At 46.7% G+C, this 23,557-nt stretch overlaps 2 protein-coding genes across 3 annotated transcripts; one reads left to right on the forward strand and one right to left on the reverse strand.

Annotated features, from left to right (window-relative positions):
* Positions 1-74: 74 nt before the first annotated feature.
* LOC133955315 (transcription initiation factor TFIID subunit 4-like) lies at positions 75-15,760 on the reverse strand. Of its 2 annotated transcripts, none has more exons than XM_062390104.1 (15): positions 14,593-15,760; positions 14,041-14,207; positions 13,084-13,167; positions 12,511-12,684; positions 12,304-12,426; positions 12,123-12,212; positions 11,752-11,940; positions 4,881-4,956; positions 4,690-4,795; positions 4,347-4,516; positions 3,630-3,760; positions 3,403-3,528; positions 2,943-2,999; positions 2,445-2,564; positions 75-2,167 (listed from the first exon to the last, which is right to left on the reverse strand). In XM_062390104.1, exons 1-15 carry the CDS (start codon positions 15,725-15,727, stop codon positions 2,006-2,008), a joined length of 2,910 nt encoding a protein of 969 aa, XP_062246088.1. In that variant the 5' UTR covers positions 15,728-15,760; the 3' UTR covers positions 75-2,005. The 2 variants fall into 2 exon arrangements, with proteins under 2 accessions (XP_062246088.1, XP_062246087.1); XM_062390103.1 differs by having other exon boundaries at positions 12,511-12,681; positions 14,593-15,733.
* A 1,010-nt stretch (positions 15,761-16,770) lies between these two features.
* lsm14aa (LSM14A mRNA processing body assembly factor a) lies at positions 16,771-22,824 on the forward strand. The gene is made up of 9 exons (XM_062390199.1): positions 16,771-17,070; positions 17,935-18,098; positions 18,175-18,334; positions 19,100-19,438; positions 20,078-20,260; positions 20,353-20,527; positions 20,678-20,716; positions 20,958-21,195; positions 21,277-22,824. Exons 1-9 carry the CDS (start codon positions 16,950-16,952, stop codon positions 21,298-21,300), a joined length of 1,443 nt encoding a protein of 480 aa, XP_062246183.1. The 5' UTR covers positions 16,771-16,949; the 3' UTR covers positions 21,301-22,824.
* The last annotated feature ends 733 nt before the right edge of the window (positions 22,825-23,557 follow it).

The raw sequence follows: 23,557 nt of genomic DNA on the forward strand, positions 1-23,557 counted from the left end.
AGTGTCTGATGATCTCATTTGATTATATTTCTCAAACGCGTTTTCTTTTCCTTGATAAAAACATTGAGTCAAACTTCGTCTTAATTTTCTTTATTGAATTTTTTTTGCAAAGGTACAAATGACTGTAAAATTGCATTTCCTGAAATGCGTCAGGATCGAGTACAGAATGTAGGAAATATAAATACTCACAAAAAATGATCCTGCCAACAGACGTGTTAGTGTGTTGCCGTGACGACAGTGACGTACAGAACACACAGCTTCAGTTCCAACAATTCACGACAAAGAAACCAAAAGACATTTAAAGCGGTAAAAACCTTCCACGGACACGCCCCCTTTAAAACTTTATTAACAAACTGCATCGTCAGCTACAAATTCGTTAGCAGTTCGGGGTTGAAGTGTCGCGTTGCTGCCGAGTGGCTTGAACGTCACATCGTGTCAACACACCAGCAGCTCTGATTGGCTCATCACATGTCACATGATTCATCAAACATCATCACGTGGTTAAAACAGAGACGAGATCAAAATCAAGTCACACGTGACCCGAGAGGAAGAGGAGGAGGAAGAACGTCTGGAGTGAAGATAGATGTTGTTCATCTTCCTGAACGTAGCCTGAGTCTGTTTCCTGTTTACGGAACCCGCTTCCTGCGACCAAACGGTCAATCATTTGACTTAAACAAACAGTTCAACATTTCCGTTAACTTCCTGTTTCTCCGAGACATGTTCATGTCCTAATATAAAGCTAGGGAGGAAATAGCTAGCTTAGCATTAAGTCTGAAAACAAGAATAAACAGCTAGCTTATCTTAGCACAGTGTGAAACTGTGAGCAACAGCTAGCTAGCCTAAAGACAAGAGACAGCTAGCTTAGCTTGGCATAAAGACTGGAGACAGTTTGAGAAACATTTGTTCTGCAGACACGTGAACAAGACGAAATAATGTTGAGCTGCTGCCTTAAGGTCGAGTGTCCACACAAAATAACTGTTGGTACGACATAATCTCACCAATTAGACCAGTGAACATGTGACATACCATCATCTGAAAAGGGTAAAAACAAGCTAATGATCAGCGCGCGTTCAAACGACCGCCGCACAGGATCTGAAACGTTGAGAGATTGAGATTAGATGTCGTTTAGAAGTCCATTAACATGTGAGATTAGAAGTCCACATGTTAATGTCCCAGGTGACGGAATCATGACATCACGGTGACGTCACATCGGGACCTGGTCATATGTTCAGATCCAGGTGTTTTCCTTTTGTTTCCAGGTGTGAAGAGGCTGCGTTCACTGAACCAGTTTGTACCAATCAGAGGAAAGAACCATCTTGGGGTAACGATCCCCCCAGGATACGTCAGCTGCCACTAACAGACCAGTTGCACTGTGGGTAATGTAGGGACCAGGAAGTAGATGTGGCGACGAGGAATAAAAAAAGTTAATAAAAATCTGTCTAAAGACCCGATCACACCAGAACTGATCACGTCAGGTTCGTCCTCGCAAACTTTGAGCTCTGCATATTCACCGTTGACCAATAACAAGTCGTCCTGACAGAGTCTGTGTGGCATCATCCAATCAGAGCAGAGCTGCACCTCTTCAGTCTGATACCAGACATTCACGATGTTTCACATATCAATCCATCGAGCTGCAGCGTTTTCTTTCAGCTGTTGTGTTCGGGTCACATCCGTTAAAACCGCCGTCAGCCTCCGACTCGATTCAGAGACGAGATGAACCAGTGACTCCAGCTCTGGTTTGTGGATCTGCGTCCTCTGACCTCAGAACAGATCTTAATGAAGGCACGCGGGTTAGTTCAGATGCTCTGGTGTGACGCGGTCGTTACTTCGGCGAAATAACACGGAACTGAAATGTGAAAGTAACGCCTGCCATTAAAAAAGAGACATGACCAGGAAGTAGAGTTCAGACGTACTGCAGCGCCTCAAGACGAGAGAGAGAGACCTCACAGGACGCAAGGACACAGCGAGGAGCTGACGTGTGATCAGTCTGCGACCCCTTGTGGACTCATTTCAGCAGCGCCTTGTAGAGCATCAGCGAGCGGGCCGTGCTGCGGTCCTGCTCCAGACAGAAGATGAAGTCCCTGAGGTTGACTCGAGTGATTCGCTGACGGAGCTGCTGGCGGGAGGAGGGGGACGCAGAGGAGCCGGCGCCCGAGCCTGAGGCCACCTGAGGGCAGAGACGGGAGCGTTAGAGGTCGACCTCCAGAGACCAGATGCAGCCAATAAACACTCACCAACAAGTCACCTGACTGAGGCTCCGCCCACACCAACACACAGGTCACAGGACAATTCACATACACTCAGACTGACACATGACTCACTTCCTGCTTCCTGTTCTAAATGCGAACAGACTGGAAGGAGCAGCGGGTCGTCCACTAACCAGGAGGTCAGTGGTTCAATGTCCGACCTCAGCTCTAACGTCTGTGGTAATAAAACCGTCTTACCTCGGGTGCCGCGGCTCCGCCCGGGGAGTCCAGCTTGCGTTTCTTGCGTGGTCCAATGGCGGCGAGGGCCGTGAGGTTAGCGTCTCGCTGTCGCATCTGAGCCAACTCGTTCTGCTGCATCTGTAGAGGAGGTCAATTTAAATGTTCATAGAACTTCACAAAGAAACATCACATCAAACATCAGAGGCCGACTCAGTGCTGCCCCTGGTGGCTGTGGGGATTTCAACTTCCCCCCCAGGTTAACCTTTAACCTCTGAAACACATCGCCGTTCGCAGCTCATCATCTCGTCTGAACTCAGAGCTACAGTTTCCTAGGACCACAAACACTCTACCCACAATGCCCTGTGTGACCTCCTCAGACCAGTCTAGACCACACCCCCTCCTGCCCGCAGCAGAGAGATGTATGGGTAATGACCCCTGACCTCTGCAGGCCTCAGGGGTCCCTGAGGTGTCTGGCTGTGGCCTTGGATCAGCTGACGGTCATGTGACAGGACGTACCTCTTTGGCCTTCTGCTTCAGGCGAGCCTGTTCTGGATCCTCTTGTCTCGCACGACTCTGGACAGAGAATACATAACGTCAGAGGTTATCCGCTGACCTTTGACCTGAAACACCAACTTTGATAATATTCATCGTTTCACTTTAACATCCTGCAGATGAATGATTTGTTATTTTAACTTAAACCATGGGAAAGTTATAAGAATGTTTTATTGCAACAGGAAACACAGAAAGAGCAGAGATTCCAAATTCAGTTAAAAAACACAAATCACAAAGAACATCCTGATGTGTGTGTGTGTGGGGCGGCTGTGGCAAAGGGGGAGAGCGGTAGAAAGTTGGCGGTTCGATCCCAGTCTTCCCCATCTGCAGAAGTGTCGCTGGGCAAGACGCTGAAAAACCCTCATAGCTGCTGATGCAGTAATGCAGCGTGTGTTTGTGTGTGTGTGTGTGTGTGTGTGTGTACCTTTGCAGCCTTCAGCAGAATCTCTCTCTCCTGTTCATCTTTCCTTTGTTTCTCCATTCGCTCGAGTTGCTCGAAGAAGCGAAGCTGCGAGCGAGCGTCTGACGACTGTTCGTGATGATCTTCATCCTGACGGAGGAAGACAACCATGATTGACTGATTCTTTCTGTGTGTGTGTGTGTGTGTGTGTGTGTGTGTGTGTGTGTGTGTGTGTGTGTCCTCGTTCGTACCTTTCCTCCGTCGGTTCGATGCTGAGCGACGGCCGACACCTTCTCCAGCAGCGAGCGCAGTCTGGACTGAGTGGCGTGAGAGATGAAGTTCACCACCTCCAGCGGCACCTCGCTCACACCCAGCTTCTTTGCTAAAGACGAGAAATGGTTCTTTCATGAGCTTGGAAGAAGTTTTTCTGACGACTTTTTAATTTAAATCTAGATTATTAAACAAACATCGGAACTTTCTCCTCCCCACATTTTGAAACAGTCTTGTTGATTTGATTCTAACTTTGTTCTAATCTGCATCATCGAGCGCCACCATCAGGACAGAGCGCAAACTACATGGAAACACAGATTCTGTGTTGTGGTTCTTCCAGAGCAGATCACACACAACAGACGTAACACAACATAAAACAGGAATCAAGAAGAAAGAGGCGAGGAGCATCAGTGACGAGGAGAAACAACATGGAGGAAGAATCCCACAACACTGACAGTGACGACAACAAAACATTCTTCACTTGACTTAAATGAAGAAAACTCGTTTCCTCCTGGACGCGACTCAGGCTCCTGCTCTTAGTTGATGTTTTTTACTTGATTGAAGTCAGAGGGGTTTGACTGAAACAGTCTGTGAACTACATTAATGTGAGTTTGATCTGAACAGATGGAAAAGAGTATCCGTTCTTCTACTGGAGTGAAGAGCGTGTCCTTCTCGAGGACTGGTCTGTGGGGCGTTACCCGTGTCCAGGATGCGGCGGTGCAGCAGCCCCGGAGGCAGGAAGGCTTCGTCTTTACACGAGCGGATCTTTGTGCCCACCAGCTCCGAGCTGGTGGCCAGGATCCGGGCGTTCTCCTCGTTGAGGTTGACCCCCGCCATGGACGCCACGTCGTTGATGTCATCGTCATCTCTGTGGAAGACAGACGTTCACAACACAATCCAAACGAATCCTATGATTCTGAATTAACATCAGAATGATAAAATAATTCAGAGGACTAATGTTCTAGTTCATGTATTGATCATTTTTTTATCTCTGATCTATAAAGGGATTTCAGTACATTCTTCAGAAAGGTCATAAGTCACCTGAACGTCCCGCCCCCTGGGTCGCTTAGTTTCTTCTGATTGGCTTGAGAAGCCAGGTTAACCAGACTCTTGCCGACGATGGTCGGAGATCCTCTGATGAGCGTCGCTGAAGGAAACAAGACGTCTTCATCAGCTGGTAACAGCAGAGAGGACACATCATCGCTGCCACCTAGTGGTGTGGAGGGACTCACCTTGAGTTCGGAGGGGCTGACTGATGACCACAGGCGAACGGGACTGGACCGTCTGAACTCCGGCTCTGCCCACGGCCTGCAGAACGTCGAGAACATCAGAACCAGCGTCACCGAAACCTGTTATATGTTCCACCTGTTCTCTAACGTCTTTCTAAACGTTCCACCTGTTCTCTAACATCGTTCTAAACATTCCACCTGTTCTCTAAAGTCTTTCTAAACATTCCACTTGTTCTCTAACGTCTTTCAAAACGTTCCACCTGTTCTCTAACATCTTTCAAAACATTCCACCTGTTCTCTAACGTCTTTCAAAACGTTCCACCTGTTCTCTAACGTCTTTCAAAACGTTCCACCTGTTCTCTAACGTCTTTCAAAACGTTCCACCTGTTCTCTAACATCTTTCAAAACATTCCACCTGTTCTCTAACGTCTTTCAAAACGTTCCACCTGTTCTCTAAAGTCTTTCTAAACATTCCACTTGTTCTCTAACGTCTTTCAAAACGTTCCACCTGTTCTCTAACATCTTTCAAAACATTCCCGCTGTTCCCTAAAGTCTTTCTTAATGTTCCACTTGTTCTCTAACGTCTTTCTAAACGTTCCACCTGTTCTCTAACGTCTTTCTAAACATTCCACTTGTTCTCTAACGTCTTTCTAAACGTTTCACCTGTTCTCTAACATCTTTCTAAACATTCCACCTGTTCTCTAACGTCTTTCTAAACGTTCCACCTGTTCTCTAACATCTTTCTAAACATTCCACCTGTTCTCTAAAGTCTTTCTAAACATTCCACTTGTTCTCTTACGTCTTTCTTAATGTTCCACCTGTTCTCTAACATCTTTCTAAACATTCCACCCGTTCTCTAACATCTTTCTAAACATTCCACCTGTTCTCTAAAGTCTTTCTAAACGTTCCACCTGTTCTCTAACGTCTTTCTAAACGTTCCACTTGTTCTCTAACGTCTTTCTAAACGTTCCAGTTGTTCTCTTACGTCTTTCTTAATGTTCCACCTGTTCTCTAACGTCTTTCTATACGTTCCAGCTGTTCTCTAAAGTCTTTCTAAACGTTCCACCTGTTCTCTAACATCTTTCTAAACGTTCCACCTGTTCTCTAACGTCTTTCTAAACGTTCCAGCTGTTCTCTAAAGTCTTTCTAAACGTTCCACCTGTTCTCTAACATCGTTCTAAACATTCCACCTGTTCTCTAACATCTTTCTAAACATTCCACCTGTTCTCTAAAGTCTTTCTAAACATTCCACTTGTTCTCTAACGTCTTTCAAAACGTTCCACCTGTTCTCTAACATCTTTCAAAACATTCCCGCTGTTCCCTAAAGTCTTTCTTAATGTTCCACTTGTTCTCTAACGTCTTTCTAAACGTTCCACCTGTTCTCTAACATCTTTCTAAACATTCCACTTGTTCTCTAACGTCTTTCTAAACATTCCACTTGTTCTCTAACGTCTTTCTAAACGTTCCACCTGTTCTCTAACATCTTTCTAAACATTCCACCTGTTCTCTAACGTCTTTCTAAACGTTCCACCTGTTCTCTAACATCTTTCTAAACATTCCACCTGTTCTCTAACGTCTTTCTAAACGTTCCACCTGTTCTCTAACATCTTTCTAAACATTCCACCTGTTCTCTAAAGTCTTTCTAAACATTCCACTTGTTCTCTTACGTCTTTCTTAATGTTCCACCTGTTCTCTAACGTCTTTCTAAACGTTCCACTTGTTCTCTAACGTCTTTCTAAACGTTCCACCTGTTCTCTAACATCTTTCTAAACATTCCACCTGTTCTCTAAAGTCTTTCTAAACGTTCCACCTGTTCTCTAAAGTCTTTCTAAACATTCCACTTGTTCTCTAACGTCTTTCTAAACGTTCCACCTGTTCTCTAACATCTTTCTAAACATTCCACCCGTTCTCTAACATCTTTCTAAACATTCCACCTGTTCTCTAAAGTCTTTCTAAACGTTCCACCTGTTCTCTAACGTCTTTCTAAACGTTCCACTTGTTCTCTAACGTCTTTCTAAACGTTCCAGTTGTTCTCTAACGTCTTTCTAAACGTTCCACTTGTTCTCTTACGTCTTTCTTAATGTTCCACCTGTTCTCTAAAGTCTTTCTAAACGTTCCACCTGTTCTCTAACGTCTTTCTAAACGTTCCACCTGTTCTCTAACGTCTTTCTAAACGTTCCAGTTGTTCTCTAACGTCTTTCTAAACGTTCCACTTGTTCTCTTACGTCTTTCTTAATGTTCCACCTGTTCTCTAACGTCTTTCTATACGTTCCAGCTGTTCTCTAAAGTCTTTCTAAACGTTCCACCTGTTCTCTAACATCTTTCTAAACGTTCCACCTGTTCTCTAACGTCTTTCTAAACGTTCCAGCTGTTCTCTAAAGTCTTTCTAAACGTTCCACCTGTTCTCTAACATCTTTCTAAACATTACACCTGTTCTCTAACATCTTTCTAAACGTTCCACCTGTTCTCTAAAGTCTTTCTTAATGTTCCACTTGTTCTCTAACATCTTTCTATACGTTCCAGCTGTTCTCTAAAGTCTTTCTAAACGTTCCACCTGTTCTCTAACATCTTTCTAAACGTTCCACCTGTTCTCTAACGTCTTTCTAAACGTTCCACCTGTTCTCTAAAGTCTTTCTAAACGTTCCACCTGTTCTCTAACATCGTTCTAAACATTCCACCTGTTCTCTAACATCTTTCTAAACATTCCACCTGTTCTCTAAAGTCTTTCTAAACATTCCACTTGTTCTCTAACGTCTTTCAAAACGTTCCACCTGTTCTCTAACATCTTTCAAAACATTCCCGCTGTTCCCTAAAGTCTTTCTTAATGTTCCACTTGTTCTCTAACGTCTTTCTAAACGTTCCACCTGTTCTCTAACATCTTTCTAAACATTCCACTTGTTCTCTAACGTCTTTCTAAACGTTCCACTTGTTCTCTAACATCTTTCTAAACATTCCACCTGTTCTCTAACATCTTTCTAAACGTTCCACCTGTTCTCTAACGTCTTTCTAAACGTTCCAGCTGTTCTCTAACGTCTTTCTAAACGTTCCACCTGTTCTCTAACATCGTTCTAAACATTCCACCTGTTCTCTAACATCTTTCTAAACATTCCACCTGTTCTCTAAAGTCTTTCTAAACATTCCACTTGTTCTCTAACGTCTTTCAAAACGTTCCACCTGTTCTCTAACATCTTTCAAAACATTCCCGCTGTTCCCTAAAGTCTTTCTTAATGTTCCACTTGTTCTCTAACGTCTTTCTAAACGTTCCACCTGTTCTCTAACATCTTTCTAAACATTCCACTTGTTCTCTAACGTCTTTCTAAACATTCCACTTGTTCTCTAACGTCTTTCTAAACGTTCCACCTGTTCTCTAACATCTTTCTAAACATTCCACCTGTTCTCTAACGTCTTTCTAAACGTTCCACCTGTTCTCTAACATCTTTCTAAACATTCCACCTGTTCTCTAACGTCTTTCTAAACGTTCCACCTGTTCTCTAACATCTTTCTAAACATTCCACCTGTTCTCTAAAGTCTTTCTAAACATTCCACTTGTTCTCTTACGTCTTTCTTAATGTTCCACCTGTTCTCTAACGTCTTTCTAAACGTTCCACTTGTTCTCTAACGTCTTTCTAAACGTTCCACCTGTTCTCTAACATCTTTCTAAACATTCCACCTGTTCTCTAAAGTCTTTCTAAACGTTCCACCTGTTCTCTAAAGTCTTTCTAAACATTCCACTTGTTCTCTAACGTCTTTCTAAACGTTCCACCTGTTCTCTAACATCTTTCTAAACATTCCACCCGTTCTCTAACATCTTTCTAAACATTCCACCTGTTCTCTAAAGTCTTTCTAAACGTTCCACCTGTTCTCTAACGTCTTTCTAAACGTTCCACTTGTTCTCTAACGTCTTTCTAAACGTTCCAGTTGTTCTCTAACGTCTTTCTAAACGTTCCACTTGTTCTCTTACGTCTTTCTTAATGTTCCACCTGTTCTCTAAAGTCTTTCTAAACGTTCCACCTGTTCTCTAACGTCTTTCTAAACGTTCCACCTGTTCTCTAACGTCTTTCTAAACGTTCCAGTTGTTCTCTAACGTCTTTCTAAACGTTCCACTTGTTCTCTTACGTCTTTCTTAATGTTCCACCTGTTCTCTAACGTCTTTCTATACGTTCCAGCTGTTCTCTAAAGTCTTTCTAAACGTTCCACCTGTTCTCTAACATCTTTCTAAACGTTCCACCTGTTCTCTAACGTCTTTCTAAACGTTCCAGCTGTTCTCTAAAGTCTTTCTAAACGTTCCACCTGTTCTCTAACATCTTTCTAAACATTACACCTGTTCTCTAACATCTTTCTAAACGTTCCACCTGTTCTCTAAAGTCTTTCTTAATGTTCCACTTGTTCTCTAACATCTTTCTATACGTTCCAGCTGTTCTCTAAAGTCTTTCTAAACGTTCCACCTGTTCTCTAACATCTTTCTAAACGTTCCACCTGTTCTCTAACGTCTTTCTAAACGTTCCACCTGTTCTCTAAAGTCTTTCTAAACGTTCCACCTGTTCTCTAACATCGTTCTAAACATTCCACCTGTTCTCTAACATCTTTCTAAACATTCCACCTGTTCTCTAAAGTCTTTCTAAACATTCCACTTGTTCTCTAACGTCTTTCAAAACGTTCCACCTGTTCTCTAACATCTTTCAAAACATTCCCGCTGTTCCCTAAAGTCTTTCTTAATGTTCCACTTGTTCTCTAACGTCTTTCTAAACGTTCCACCTGTTCTCTAACATCTTTCTAAACATTCCACTTGTTCTCTAACGTCTTTCTAAACATTCCACTTGTTCTCTAACGTCTTTCTAAACGTTCCACCTGTTCTCTAACATCTTTCTAAACATTCCACCTGTTCTCTAACGTCTTTCTAAACGTTCCACCTGTTCTCTAACATCTTTCTAAACATTCCACCTGTTCTCTAAAGTCTTTCTAAACATTCCACTTGTTCTCTTACGTCTTTCTTAATGTTCCACCTGTTCTCTAACGTCTTTCTAAACGTTCCACTTGTTCTCTAACGTCTTTCTAAACGTTCCACCTGTTCTCTAACATCTTTCTAAACATTCCACCTGTTCTCTAAAGTCTTTCTAAACGTTCCACCTGTTCTCTAAAGTCTTTCTAAACATTCCACTTGTTCTCTAACGTCTTTCTAAACGTTCCACCTGTTCTCTAACATCTTTCTAAACATTCCACCTGTTCTCTAAAGTCTTTCTAAACGTTCCACCTGTTCTCTAACGTCTTTCTAAACGTTCCACTTGTTCTCTAACGTCTTTCTAAACGTTCCACCTGTTCTCTAACGTCTTTCTAAACGTTCCACTTGTTCTCTAACGTCTTTCTAAACGTTCCAGTTGTTCTCTAACGTCTTTCTAAACGTTCCACTTGTTCTCTTACGTCTTTCTTAATGTTCCACCTGTTCTCTAAAGTCTTTCTAAACGTTCCACTTGTTCTCTAACGTCTTTCTAAACGTTCCAGTTGTTCTCTAACGTCTTTCTAAACGTTCCACTTGTTCTCTTACGTCTTTCTTAATGTTCCACCTGTTCTCTAAAGTCTTTCTAAACGTTCCACCTGTTCTCTAACGTCTTTCTAAACGTTCCAGTTGTTCTCTAACGTCTTTCTAAACGTTCCACTTGTTCTCTTACGTCTTTCTTAATGTTCCACCTGTTCTCTAACGTCTTTCTATACGTTCCAGCTGTTCTCTAAAGTCTTTCTAAACGTTCCACCTGTTCTCTAACATCTTTCTAAACGTTCCACCTGTTCTCTAACGTCTTTCTAAACGTTCCAGCTGTTCTCTAAAGTCTTTCTAAACGTTCCACCTGTTCTCTAACATCTTTCTAAACATTACACCTGTTCTCTAACATCTTTCTAAACGTTCCACCTGTTCTCTAAAGTCTTTCTTAATGTTCCACTTGTTCTCTAACATCTTTCTATACGTTCCAGCTGTTCTCTAAAGTCTTTCTAAACGTTCCACCTGTTCTCTAACATCTTTCTAAACGTTCCACCTGTTCTCTAACGTCTTTCTAAACGTTCCACCTGTTCTCTAACATCTTTCTAAACATTCCACCTGTTCTCTAACATCTTTCTAAACGTTCCACTTGTTCTCTAACATCTTTCTAAACATTCCACCTGTTCTCTAACATCTTTCTAAACGTTCCACCTGTTCTCTAACGTCTTTCTAAACGTTCCAGCTGTTCTCTAACGTCTTTCAAAACGTTCCACCTGTTCTCTAACGTCTTTCAAAACGTTCCACCTGTTCTCTAACGTCTTTCAAAACGTTCCACCTGTTCTCTAACGTCTTTCTAAACGTTCCACTTGTTCTCTAACATCTTTCTAAACATTCCACCTGTTCTCTAACATCTTTCTAAACGTTCCACCTGTTCTCTAACGTCTTTCTAAACATTACACCTGTTCTCTAACATCTTTCTAAACGTTCCACCTGTTCTCTAAAGTCTTTCTTAATGTTCCACTTGTTCTCTAACATCTTTCTATACGTTCCAGCTGTTCTCTAAAGTCTTTCTAAACGTTCCACCTGTTCTCTAACATCTTTCTAAACGTTCCACCTGTTCTCTAACGTCTTTCTAAACGTTCCACCTGTTCTCTAACATCTTTCTAAACATTCCACCTGTTCTCTAACATCTTTCTAAACGTTCCACCTGTTCTCTAACGTCTTTCTAAACGTTCCAGCTGTTCTCTAACATCATATTAAAACCTGATATTTATAGATTATGATATCATCATTAATGATCTCAATATGAAGAGAAGCAGAGCAGAGCATCTCCCTGTCTCTCAGGTAAGTTCTGTGATTCTAAACGAACCCTCCACTGCTCAACACCTGAGCGCCTCATCGTACCAGAGCTGTTGCGTTAGTGAGCGGCGTGTTCAGTTTGATGGTGCTGCTCGCCGGACTGACGGGCAGCCGGGGCCTGATGGCGGTGGTGGTGATGGAGCCGGGGACGGCCAGGGGGGGTGTGGAGGTGCTGGGGACACTCAGAGACTGCTGGCTGCTGAGCAGAGACTGACGCAGGGCAGGGAGACTTTTCTGTGGAGACACAACACAACAGCCTGACAACACTGTGACATCATACAAACTGGAGAGGAAGCAGTTGTGTTTACAAAGTGAGTTTGTTATGAGCAATGTGAATGTTTCTGGAGTGTGAGGTCGTGAAGTGATGAGGATGTCATGTTGGGAGGAAGATGTTGTGATGATGATGATGATGGTACCTTGAGGAAGGGAATGAGGTAGGGCTGAGGGGAGGACTTCAGCTCGGCCTGCAGCCGAGTGGTGAACTCCTCCGGCTCGATCTTAGCATCCTAGAGAGAGAGAAACAGAGAAGTCACGTTTGACTGAAATCAGACCAGAGGTTTCAGCCACTGACAGTGAGGCGTGGTGCGTGAGTCTCACGAGCAGGTCCTGCACCAGGGCCTTCACATTCTTGGAGGTATCTGGGGAGGGAGAATTGTGGGACGCCAGCTTGATGAGTGTGGCCAGGAAGTTCTTGCATTTCTTCACGTTCTCCTGCATCTCCTGTCGAGTCGAACACGGGGACGACAAGTTAAAACACGGCTCCGCTAATAGAGCACGAAACGGTCTGAGTGAACTCCACCTGACCTGCGACACCACGGTGACTCTGGTGGGGGGCGTGGCAGCAGGGGTCGTGGTGGTCAGGGGGGCGGCAGGTTTGGCTGCGGACGTCCCCCCGGCTGTTATCACCGTTGGAGCCTTCTGAGGTGTGGTCATCTTCACGGACACCGCTGCACCGCCAGGGGCCACGGTGATGGCCTTCTGGGAAACAACGGCTCCGTCAAGCACACAGGCCAGAAAAACGACATTTACACATAAACATGTCCTGGAATTGACTTTGTGTGTAATCTCGACACGAGAGACGTGTGGAGCGTTCGGTGTCAACGCATCATATTTATATACATATTTGACATAACTTAAATATATATTGTGTTTATTATTCACTATTAGTTCAATTACGATTAATAAAGGTTTATCTTTTGCACCCCCCATCTCGATCTGAGCCAGTCATTAACTCAAGAGGGAATCAAACAAACACAAAGTCAACTTCAAGTTCTGAACTTGTCCGAGTAACTTCGGCTGAGTGTGGTTGTTTGTGTTAACAAACCAGAGGAGCCTGACACACTCACTGGCTCTCCAGCTGATTGGACAGAACCTCACCTGCACAGTGGTGGTGGAGGGAGACTGAACCATCCTGGGTGGAGCGGGGGAGGCCAGGCGGACGGTGTGAGATGTGACAGGAGCCTGCAGACGACACGGAGGGAGAAACACACCACGTCACAGATCCTGCAGTTGAACAGTTTCACACTTTAACCATCCAGTCACCTGCTGATGAGTTCCCTCATCGACTGTTTCATGGTTTGGTTTATATTATTAGATTTACACAAGTGATGATGAACATCTCTTTTGTTCGATTAACAAAATGGGACTGAAAATCAAATTGAATGTTAATTGTTTCTTAATAAATCACATCCTCTAACAGCACTTAACAGAAGAGACCTGACCAATCAGAAGCTGCTGTCAGACCCGCACTGAAGTCTGCACGTGTTCCTGATGTTCTGGAGGTTCTGCACATGAGAACAAGTGTCAGAGTGAGTCCATGTGAGGAACCAGCAGGACAATGTGTGGAAGCTTCCCAGTGAGCGAGTGGACGTGTTGATGAGGTTTCTAACACGTGACGTGAAACCTGAAGAACAAAAATATCTCAGGATGAAGAAGAGGAGCCGGACACGTAGAAGACGAAGACGTCCACTTGGAAACACGAGGAGATTCCAGATCTTCTGGTGATGAGGGCCGACCCGGTGTGGATGAGATGTAAACAACAACACTGATCTTTCCACAGCAGAGTTCACACGTCCGGCCTCCTGCTGCTCTACAGGCTCCGCCTCTCACCTGGAAGCTCCCACATGCTGCTGTTGTTGTGATATGTAAATTCACATGTGGACCTTCACACTGACCCTGAATCTGCTGCTTCACAGGACAAACAACTCTTCAGCATCATCAGGGCGGAACTCGTCATTTCATACTAATTATTAACATCATGAAGAATGAATCAGACCAGCAGCCACTGAACTCAGAACCTGTGCAGCGTCTGATAACGGTCAGTACCAGACGTACCGTGGTGGCGGTGCTGACCCGGATGGCGGCCCCAGCCGTGGGTGTGGCAGGTCTCTGGTTGAGGTTGGCCACCGTCTGGGCCTGTTGGGTCTTGGCCTGAGCTTGAGCCAGGACCTGCTGAGGGACCATGACCAGCTGACCCGTCTCCGTCCGCACCAGAACCATACCTGAGAGAGGAGGAGACACGGGTCAGAAACCCAGCTGATGTTCTTGATCATCACCCCCCCCCCCGTCGTCAGTGATGGTGGACGTTCACTTCACACTGGATATGAACTGGAGCTCTGATGAAACTAACTCTCTGCGAGTCGTGGCTTCTGATTCACTGATCATTGATTTGTGTATAAAATGTACGTTTCACTCATCATACGACCGGACCTCGGACCATCAACAGGTTCGGATCAATTCTCTGACAATGGATCGATTGATTGGTTCTCCTCCTTGAGGAGTGAGGAGGAAGCTCGGGGTCGACAGGAAGTGACCCCGAGCTTCTGTCTCCACAGGGACCCGAGTGTGACGCCAACAGTGACCCTCGGGGGGGTGCGGCTCTCTCACCTGCAGGCATGGTGAAGCCGGGGGGCAGCTGGATGGTGGTCTGCTGCTGGGGCCGGACAGCCAGAGGAAGCTGAGGGGCAGCTGCCCGGGTCGAGCTCGCCACCATCGCGGGTCTCTGCTGCTGGAGGGAGGTGGCCACCAAGGGGCCGCCCGGAGGCCTGACCACAGCCACCGCGGGCTGAGCCAGCCCGTTCATGGCGGGCTTGACCCCTGTCAGGGTGATGGCAGCCGGACTGGACACGGTCTGGGTGATGGGGGACTGGACTGCAGAGGCGGTGCTGGTCAGGATGACGGTGTTTCCGGACACAGGCTGACTGGGCACCAGCATCTTGGTGTGCATCGTGCTGTGGTTCATCACCTGAGGGCTGGAGGCTGGGGGGGCGCCCTGGGTCACCACCTTAGGGTCCAACCCGTTCTGGGTGACGGTGGCCGCGGGGCCGGGCTGTCTCTGCAGGACCACGGTGGGAGCCGGTCCCGTAAAAGTGGGCTGAGAAGTCATGGGGTTGATGACCGCGGACCCCCCGGCACTGACAGCACTGATCACGGTGCTGCCTCCGGCTGCTGGCGCGACCGCGGGCGAGTTCACCAACTTTGCGGTTCCGCCGTTTCCGTTTAAACTGAGCAGAGCGGGAGATCCGCTCCGGGACCCGTCCGCCACCGGGCCGGCGGAGGGGCTGGGAGCCGCGCTCGGAGCCACAGCCGTCCGGGAAAAGCTAGCAGCGGCGGCGGGCGGAGTGGGCAAAGTTACGGGTCCCGGTCCGGGGAAAGCAGTCGGGGGAGCAGCTCCAACAGTTTGTAGCCCGGCTCCGGTGGTGATCGCGGCCCCAGGAGCGACGGAGGAGGTAGAGGCGGAGAGGCTCGGAGCGGACAGCGGCGGCTTGGCGCCGGGCTCCTGGGTTAACCCCGCTTTCGGATGCCCTTGTTGCGGCTCAGCAGACCTCACTTGGTCGCGCACTTTCCCTGAGAACTGAGCCGCGGCCGCCGGCGCTGCCTCCCGGGTCCCGTCGGAAAGCGAAGGGGCGGGAGTCTTCCTGTCGCCCAGCTGCGACTCGAGCGAACCCACCAGGTCGCTAACGGCTTTTTCATCCACCTCCGTGAAGAGCATGTCCTCCAGTGGGTCGGAGGCTCCCGCCATCTTTGATGTCGCTCCGTTGTGCAAATCGTATCTTCGAAGCTGCGCATGCGCCGAGGATCTGGCTGCTTTTCCAGCATAGAACCAGATCATATAGATACATGCATATACATACACACACACAAGAACACATATATTCGATGCGGATGATGAAGTGGATCGACCGTAAGGTTCTACTGGATCAATCCTAATAAGATAAACATATTAAAACCTCTGATGGAATCTCACAATTGACACAGTGGCACAAGGGGAAAACCCCACTTTGGAAGGAAACACTCCCTACAAGGCTGAACGACATAAAGCTCAAGAAACAGGTGGAACTATGACATAGAATGTTCACTGTGTGTTGTGTGACAGTCTGACAGGGCTCGAGTTTTCCTCTCATCATGTTCTCAGGCCCCGTCCACCTCCATCCCCAGCGCACAGCTGTTTGTTGGTGCCACAGCTTCCTACACTGACCACACACTGGTAACACCTTCCTGTAGAGGGCGTCACTGTTGTCTGACCAGTCCAGTTTGCCTGGACCTCTCCAGGACATTACAGCTGTCCTCCACTCCCCCCGTTAATCACAACGGGGGGGGGGGGGGGGGGGGGGGGGGCTGATGTTTGTGTGTGTTCTGCGGTCTCGAGTTCATCAACAGTTTTCTATTGTTGTCTCTTTTGTAAACGTGATCTAAGGTTATTTCTGATGAGTCTCAACTTCCTTTCACATCATTGCAAACATGATAAACTAATATACTTAAAAGCACCAGTGCAAATATGTAATATACTCAATAAGAAGTAAAGTCCTTCATTCAAAGGACCATTATAAGGAAACAATACTTTATTTATGAATCTGAATGAATGTGTGAGCCGCAGACATCACCACGTGATCATGGGTTACTCCGCTACTCTCTCTTACAGGGGAACGGTAATCAGTTACTTTCCATCACAGTTATAAAGGTACCTAGTTACTTCGTGGCCAGAGTATACGCGGCCTGTGTTTTTCTTCTGTCCTGCACACATCTAGGTGACGGCGCATCGTAATCTCGCGAGAGTGTGAGTTCGCGTTAGCCCCCGCGCTCTCAAGCTGATGGAGGAGGTGGCCATGTTGTAGCGACGGATAGAGAATCTGAGCGGGATCACTATCCGAGACGTCCGGCTCTGAACCGGCCCTGTGAACCGCACCATCCTCCGGGACCGTCCGTGCTGCTCCCCGTCACTGCGCCGGGCTACAGACGACACCATGAGCGGCGGGACGCCGTACCTGGGCAGCAAGATCAGCCTGATCTCGAAGGCCGCGATCCGCTATGAGGGGATCCTGTACACCATCGACACCGAGAACTCCACCGTGGCTCTGGCTAAAGGTGACGCTGCTCCCGGCGCGCAGCCCGGGGCCCAGCGGGGGGGGCAGTTCGATCGCGGTTCAGAATGAAAGGCTCAAAGAGAATCCGCTCCAAGCGGAGGAAGTGGATTTGTCCACAGGTTTGATTCAAAACACGTTAGCCAGGAGGCTAGGGTTAGCCTGCTAACGAGAGCAAACATGCTAGCAGCCGAAGCGGCACCGTGCGATGCGTCAGTCCCGCTCCCGATAGCGTCACGTCGCCCCACAGGGAGAGCGACGGAGCGGGTCGCTGAGGGGGGGCAGCCGCCTGGGAGAGGCGCAGTTCGGCCCAGTTTAACCCTCCTTTAATCACCTGTGGGCGGATTAACTCCGATCTGTGTCTGCTACATGAGTCAGCTAACGTTAGCATGGCGGCTAGCTGTAGAGGGTTGTGATGTTTTTCTGTCACCTGCTGCTCTGCGTCCTGACGTGACGTCACTCACCTGTTCGTGACGGCAGAGCAGCAGCTAGTGACGTAATGAGCAGCCATGTGTTTAAACACGTGTTTACTGTAGTGACCAGTGGAAGCCAGAGTTCTCACTGGTTTGTGAACCAGTCGGTGCAGCAGGTTCATTCCTCTACTGGGATCTTACACTTCCATTAAAACGTTCCAGCTCGAAACGTCGCTGACGCTGGTGTTTCACTTTCTCATGATTTAATATTATCAACAGAAAACAATAAGGAGATGAGCTGAGAACCGTTTGCAGTTTAATCATCAGTAACAAAGTTCCCATCAATATGTGTTAGATTCAGAATTCAATAATATGAAATGAGTGAGAGGCTCAGTGAAGTGCTGTGTTGCTGATGTGTGCCCGGAGGTTTAGACTGACTGTCTGTTGCTTGTCAGTTCGCTCCTTCGGGACAGAGGACCGGCCCACAGACAGACCTATCCCCCCTCGAGACGACACCTTTGAGTACATCATCTTCAGAGGCAGCGACATCAAGGACCTGACGGTGTGCGAGCCGCCCAAACAAACCAGTTCCCTCCCACAGGACCCGGCCATCGTCCAGGTTCGTCTTCACCACACACACGTGTCCTTCTCGTCTTTGTGTTTGTAGTTGATTGTCTTGTGTCCCTTTCTCTCAGTCGTCCATGGGCTCCAGCTCCTCGTCCTCTGCTTCCGCCGCCCCGACCCCGTTTCAAGCAGCTGGTTCCTATGGACTCTTCAATCGGGCCCCAGTTCCTGCCTACAACCAGTTCAGCACCAGCCCCCTGGTTTCCCCTCAGTTTGGACCTGTTGGTGTCGGTAGGAACACGACTTTTGATCGATGTGTGTGTTTGTATTATTTTAACTGGGGGGAGAGCATGACATCCAAAGGTTCAGGTCTGTGAACGTGGGGGGGGCTGTCACTCCCCTCCTCTACTACTTGAGCGGAGCCTCGACTCAGTGCGATTCAGGCTCTCTGGTAACTGAAGGTAATGATCTGCAGGACTAAGAAGGAATCACAGATCCAGGTGTGCTGTGGTTTTCTGACTCAGAAACCCAGTTTATAGTAAACTAAATTATCTGATTTTCTCAAAGCAAGTTCTTTTCTGTTTGACACATTTTCTCACGAGAGGTTTTTTAACTTGTTTTATCGCCCCGTTAGGATTGAGTCTGACTCGGTCTGGCCGGTTGCTTCTTTCCCTTCTGACAGAAATGAACGTGTCTGTGAAATCTTTATTGAAAAGTGTTCTCTTGTCCGGAAGCAGCACTGCATGCTCTTCTCTACAACCTGCACGTTTAGTCCAAAGCTGGAGCTGAAAGATTCAAACCTGTGGCGCTCGGGCTGCGTTCACACCTGTAGCCTAGTTCATCAAGTATTCAACGTTTTCCACTGCGAGTCCTGCAAAAGAAGACTCATTAAAAACGCCACATGTTGTAAACAAAGATGGATGACATCAAATGTAGGTTCGAACCAATGGCCCAATCAATTTAGTGGAAAACTAATCGGCTCATGTGTAAACGCAGCCTGAGCTCCAGCTCGTTGTAGTTTAATGAGATGGAAACTAACACACATCTGTTGTCCAGGCCGCAACAGCCCCACCCTGGACCCTTTGAGGAAGAGCCCCACCTCAGAGCAGGTGATCCAAGCTGCTCCGTCGGCCCCGAGCGCCTCCACCATCGCTCCGGCTCCTGGCCTGGGACGCAGGAGCCCCACCCACCCTCGCGCCACTCCCCTCACCGCCGGGCAGATCGGTCAGAAGGTCCAGCACCAGGATGGCGTCGACCCAAGGAGGGGTGAGACTGTCAGAGGAGGCCGCGGCAGCCAGGGCTGGTCTGCACCCAGAACCATCTCTGCCTCTCACATCGCTGCTGTAGATAGGGCGCCCCCTGCAGGCCTGACCCACGCTGCCTTTAGCCACTCAGGTGAGACGTCTGTGCTGCTGATCCACTTTGACCTCCTACTACGACTCACCAGATTTCACACAATCTCATGGAAATAGAAATTTAATTTGAACAAACACACAACCTTCACCCTGACTCGCTATACTGTGAGATTTATTGTTCAGACAAAACAACTAAGAATAAAATAGATAAAGGAGCACAAAAATAATTAAACATATTTATATAAAGGTCTGTTTTCACCTAAAAAACTGAAGATGTTTCATCTTTTAGCTGTTTCTTTTTACAGACTTCATTTTACATTTCAGTTCTCATGAACGAGGCTCAGATGAAACTAAAGTTTGATACTGTGAACAGAAGAGCGTCTCCTGTGTTTATATAACACGGAGTTCCAGAGGTCTGAAGAGTCTCTTGACCCGTGAGTTGTCTGCACAGACGCCAGAGGACATGGACACACCGTCTGGTGCTGCCGCTCACTTGTCTCTGAAGGGTTTCTCTGCTGATCGTGTCCTGAGTGACACGAGTCCAGGATCTAAGTTCTCGCTACGGTCGAGCTTCACTGTGTCTGGCATCATTTTACTTCCAGGGTGTCGTCATGTGATTGTTTTGTTGTGCGCTTCCTCTTCAAACTTCTTTCATTTGACGGATGTCACCTTTCTTCAGCACCTGCCGGAGCACCGGCTAGCCGGCGTGGGCGAGGAGGCGGGCACCGTGGCAGAGGGCGCTTCAATGTTTCCCGGGATGGACCCATGAAGTTTGAGAAAGACTTTGACTTTGAGAGCGCCAACGCCCAGTTCAACAAGGAGGAGATCGACCGAGAGTTTCAGAGCAAACTGAAGCTGAAAGGTATGTCTTACATTTTGTTCCAAATCAAATCTGGTTCGACAGCGGTCGGCTGCGTTCTCTCGCATTAAGAGACCAAGTGTGTTCACTCTCAGATGAGAAGACGGAGAAGTCAGAGAAGACGGTGAACGGCGAGGACAAAGGCGACTCCGGCGTGGAGACTCAGAACAGCGAGGTCAATGCTGATGAGGAGGGCGAGACGCTCGGCCACAACTGCTACTACGACAAGTCCAAGTCCTTCTTCGACAACATCTCGTGTGACGACAGCAGGTACGAGTGTGTGCACGCTGGTGTGTGTGTGTGCGCGGTGGTGTGTGCCCGCTGGTGTGTGTGTGCACGCTGGTGTGTGTGTGCACGCTGGTGTGTGTGTGCACGGTCTTCAGCACTGAACCCACTCACAAATGCTTCTAATTTCTTCAGGAAAGCAAACGACAAGACTGGAGGCTCCGTGTTCCCACGGTGAGTGTTGGTCTTGTCATGTGACTCAATTTTGACCAGGTAATTAGTTAGAAATTAATCCTTCAAAATAAAGTGTTTCCAAGTGTTTGTTCTTTACATAAGAGTGAATTCAACAAAAGTTAAACACAAACCGTGTCCTCTCTGTGTCTCTCTCCGGTCTCTCTTCTCTCTCTCTCTCTGTCTCTCTCTCTCTCTCTCTCTGTCTCTCTCCGGTCTTTCTCTCTTCTCTCTTACCCTGCAGGGAGCGGAGGCAGACCTGGGCGGAGGAGAGACGAATGAATGCTGAAACGTTTGGTATCCCTCTGCGTCGCGGTCGCGGAGGTTACCGTGGACGGGGCGGGATGGGTTTCCGTGGGGGACGGGGGCGTCCTGTGAGCCGAGGGTCCTTCGGGCCCCCACAGGGAGGCGGCGGCGGCTTCAGGGGAGGATACAGAGGAAACCAGGCGGGCCGGGAGTTCGGCGACTTGTCAGCATACAGGGTAAAGAATCTGTTAAAGTGGCTGAAGCACAGACGTGTTTTTAAATCAGTTTGTAAAAGTGTGTTTTCTTTTCTCCTGCAGAAGGAAAACAAAGTGTCTGCGTAGTCTCTGTGGACGAAGCTTCTACTCTGAGGTGGAACACTTGAAGATTGTCTACTACTTGTATATCTGTCACCAGCACTGGGGTCGACTGCTCCAAAGCAACTTAACTCAGAATCTCTCAAAGGTGGAAACGGCTACGATGCAGTTTATCACCGAAACCATCAAATCACAAACTCAAGATTAGTTCAAAAATGTCCTGAAATAATAATATTCACGTTTCAGATGATGGTTTTGTTTTGGATTCATTTTCTGCCCCTGAACCTGTATTTGATCATTTGTGGTCCAGTGTGGTCACATGACTTCCTGTGACTCTCACGTATGTAGCTTTATTCTGTAATTCTGTGAGTCAAGCACCAGGTCTCAGCTCGGACGTGTTTTTCTACCGTGTCCTTCACCGTCACGTCTCTTCGCCGCAGTGCTCGTGACTTTCGCCTGAAATCTTTCCCCCTTCACCTGCGTTTTCCTGTTCCGTCGATCATGAGAAGTTGACTTCTCTGTTTGACGCCGTTGACGAGCTGAAAGTTAAATCTGTAATTTTCACAATCGGTCGATCGTCAATAAATAAGAGGTTCACATGTGACGCTGTAAAGTGATTCGCTCCAGTTCTCCTTTCACGTTGCTGCTGCGTCAAGGATGAAATCTGTGTTCCCTCTGATCCCATCAGTGAAAAACTAAATGACTGATCTCCAGGAATTAACTTTCAAGCAAAAACAGTGAAAAATCCTCTTATCACAAGATTTCCTATTTTTCTGTTACAAAATGAAATATTCTGTGGTTTGTGAATTTTTTACAGATTAAATTATGTTTTGATTCATTGAAACATAATCAACACATTAATCGACAAAGAATATTGATTAATATACTTTATTTCTTTTTAATTCTGCATTTAATGTGTCATAAAGCAGACAAACATGTATCCATATTTAAAGTCAAGTCATTTCACACAAATGTACAACAGACTGTGTTTTTCTACTTTTTCTAGATCTAAAGTAAGAAAATAACAGAACTGTCCCAAAAGGAGTTGAAGTTGTGTTTTGGATTTCTTGTTCCTTTGACGGAAATTTCAACAAACATTTTCCAGCTGAAAAAACCTTCATGCTTGTTATCGATGTATTTTTCTTTCTGACACATTGAATGTAGAAATATATGAAGACGGACTAACACTTCCCCATTAAACCATTGGCATCTCTGTAACCATAGCACGGCCTGGTCAGCGGTGTGATGTCACGAGTGTAGCAAAAGTTTCTGAACAACATTCATGATTTTCATTTCTGAGTAAACGAAGGATCAGATGAACGGAGACGAGGTCATGGTAACTGACTCCTCCCACAAAGGACATTGTTCTTTAAAGACAAATATTGTTTAAAATGTTCTTTTGTTTTATTGTTCCTGTGAAAAGTAAATTTACCTTTAATGACGTCCCCGCTCAGGAAACAGCTGGGGACTTTTATTCTGAAATGTTGAGGTGGAGTTTAATCTGTTTCCTGTCGCAGAAGTTTCTCCTTCACATTAAAGCTCTTAAAAAGACGTGTGTGGTTCAGTATCATCAAGTGAAGCAGCTGCAGTCTGTGGTACTGGGAGCACTTTACTGGTCAGGCTGGTTCTGTTGGGCTCCAGCAGCTGACAGAGGTTCATCCTCTGAGTAGAATCCAGACCTTTCAGAAACTCCCCAGAGGAGCTCAGAGGATCTTGTGGGTCTCTGAAGACCCTGGTCCTCCTCAGAGACACTAACATCCACACCAGATCCTCTAAGATAGTGGTTCTCAACTGGTCTAGGTTCGGGACCCACCATCACCCCTTAATGACAAGCCGCGACCCAAATCCAGGGAAATTTTCAAATTCTCAAATTTAATGAATGAAAGGACGTCGCAGTTTGAACCTGAGATAATAAATGATATCAGAAAGGATTCATCACAATATTCCGACACAAAAAAAGAAGTTAAATGATGAATCAAAACGAGCAGCAGGTGGCGCTGCTAGAGGGAAACATTCTCTCTTACGCTCAATTAGCTGCATTTTTATTAAAACCCAAAAGTGCATAAAGGGTCATACAACATATATAATACATATATAACAATTCAGTAACTTCCGCCTTTTGAAACAGACTCAACGGCTGTCTGCACAACCGAGAAATAAAAGAGTCGAACACACGAGAAGACGATTTAGCTTTAGCTGAGAATACTCACTGAATCCATGACACACAACTGATCCGACCCACAAACTGATGCGTGAGGAGCGCGTGCGCGGGGTAGACCCGTCA

This window comes from Platichthys flesus, chromosome 6 (assembly GCF_949316205.1).
Source record: "Platichthys flesus chromosome 6, fPlaFle2.1, whole genome shotgun sequence".
In the NCBI taxonomy this organism is placed as follows: Eukaryota; Metazoa; Chordata; class Actinopteri; order Pleuronectiformes; family Pleuronectidae; genus Platichthys; species Platichthys flesus.

Excerpts from the sequence above, each read along its gene's own strand:
- LOC133955315 (XM_062390104.1), bottom strand. The coding sequence starts at position 15,727 with ATGGCGGGAGCCTCCGACCCACTGGAGGACATGCTCTTCACGGAGGTG. Across the intron at positions 12,213-12,303 it reads CCCTGGTGCAGGACCTGCTC|GATGCTAAGATCGAGCCGGA; the intron begins GTGAGACTCACG and ends CTCTCTCTCTAG. Across the intron at positions 3,761-4,346 it reads CCGCCGCATCCTGGACACGG|CAAAGAAGCTGGGTGTGAGC; the intron begins GTAACGCCCCAC and ends TCTCGTCTTTAG.
- lsm14aa (XM_062390199.1), top strand. The coding sequence starts at position 16,950 with ATGAGCGGCGGGACGCCGTACCTGGGCAGCAAGATCAGCCTGATCTCG. Across the intron at positions 18,335-19,099 it reads GTTTGGACCTGTTGGTGTCG|GCCGCAACAGCCCCACCCTG; the intron begins GTAGGAACACGA and ends TCTGTTGTCCAG. Across the intron at positions 20,717-20,957 it reads GGAGGCTCCGTGTTCCCACG|GGAGCGGAGGCAGACCTGGG; the intron begins GTGAGTGTTGGT and ends CTTACCCTGCAG.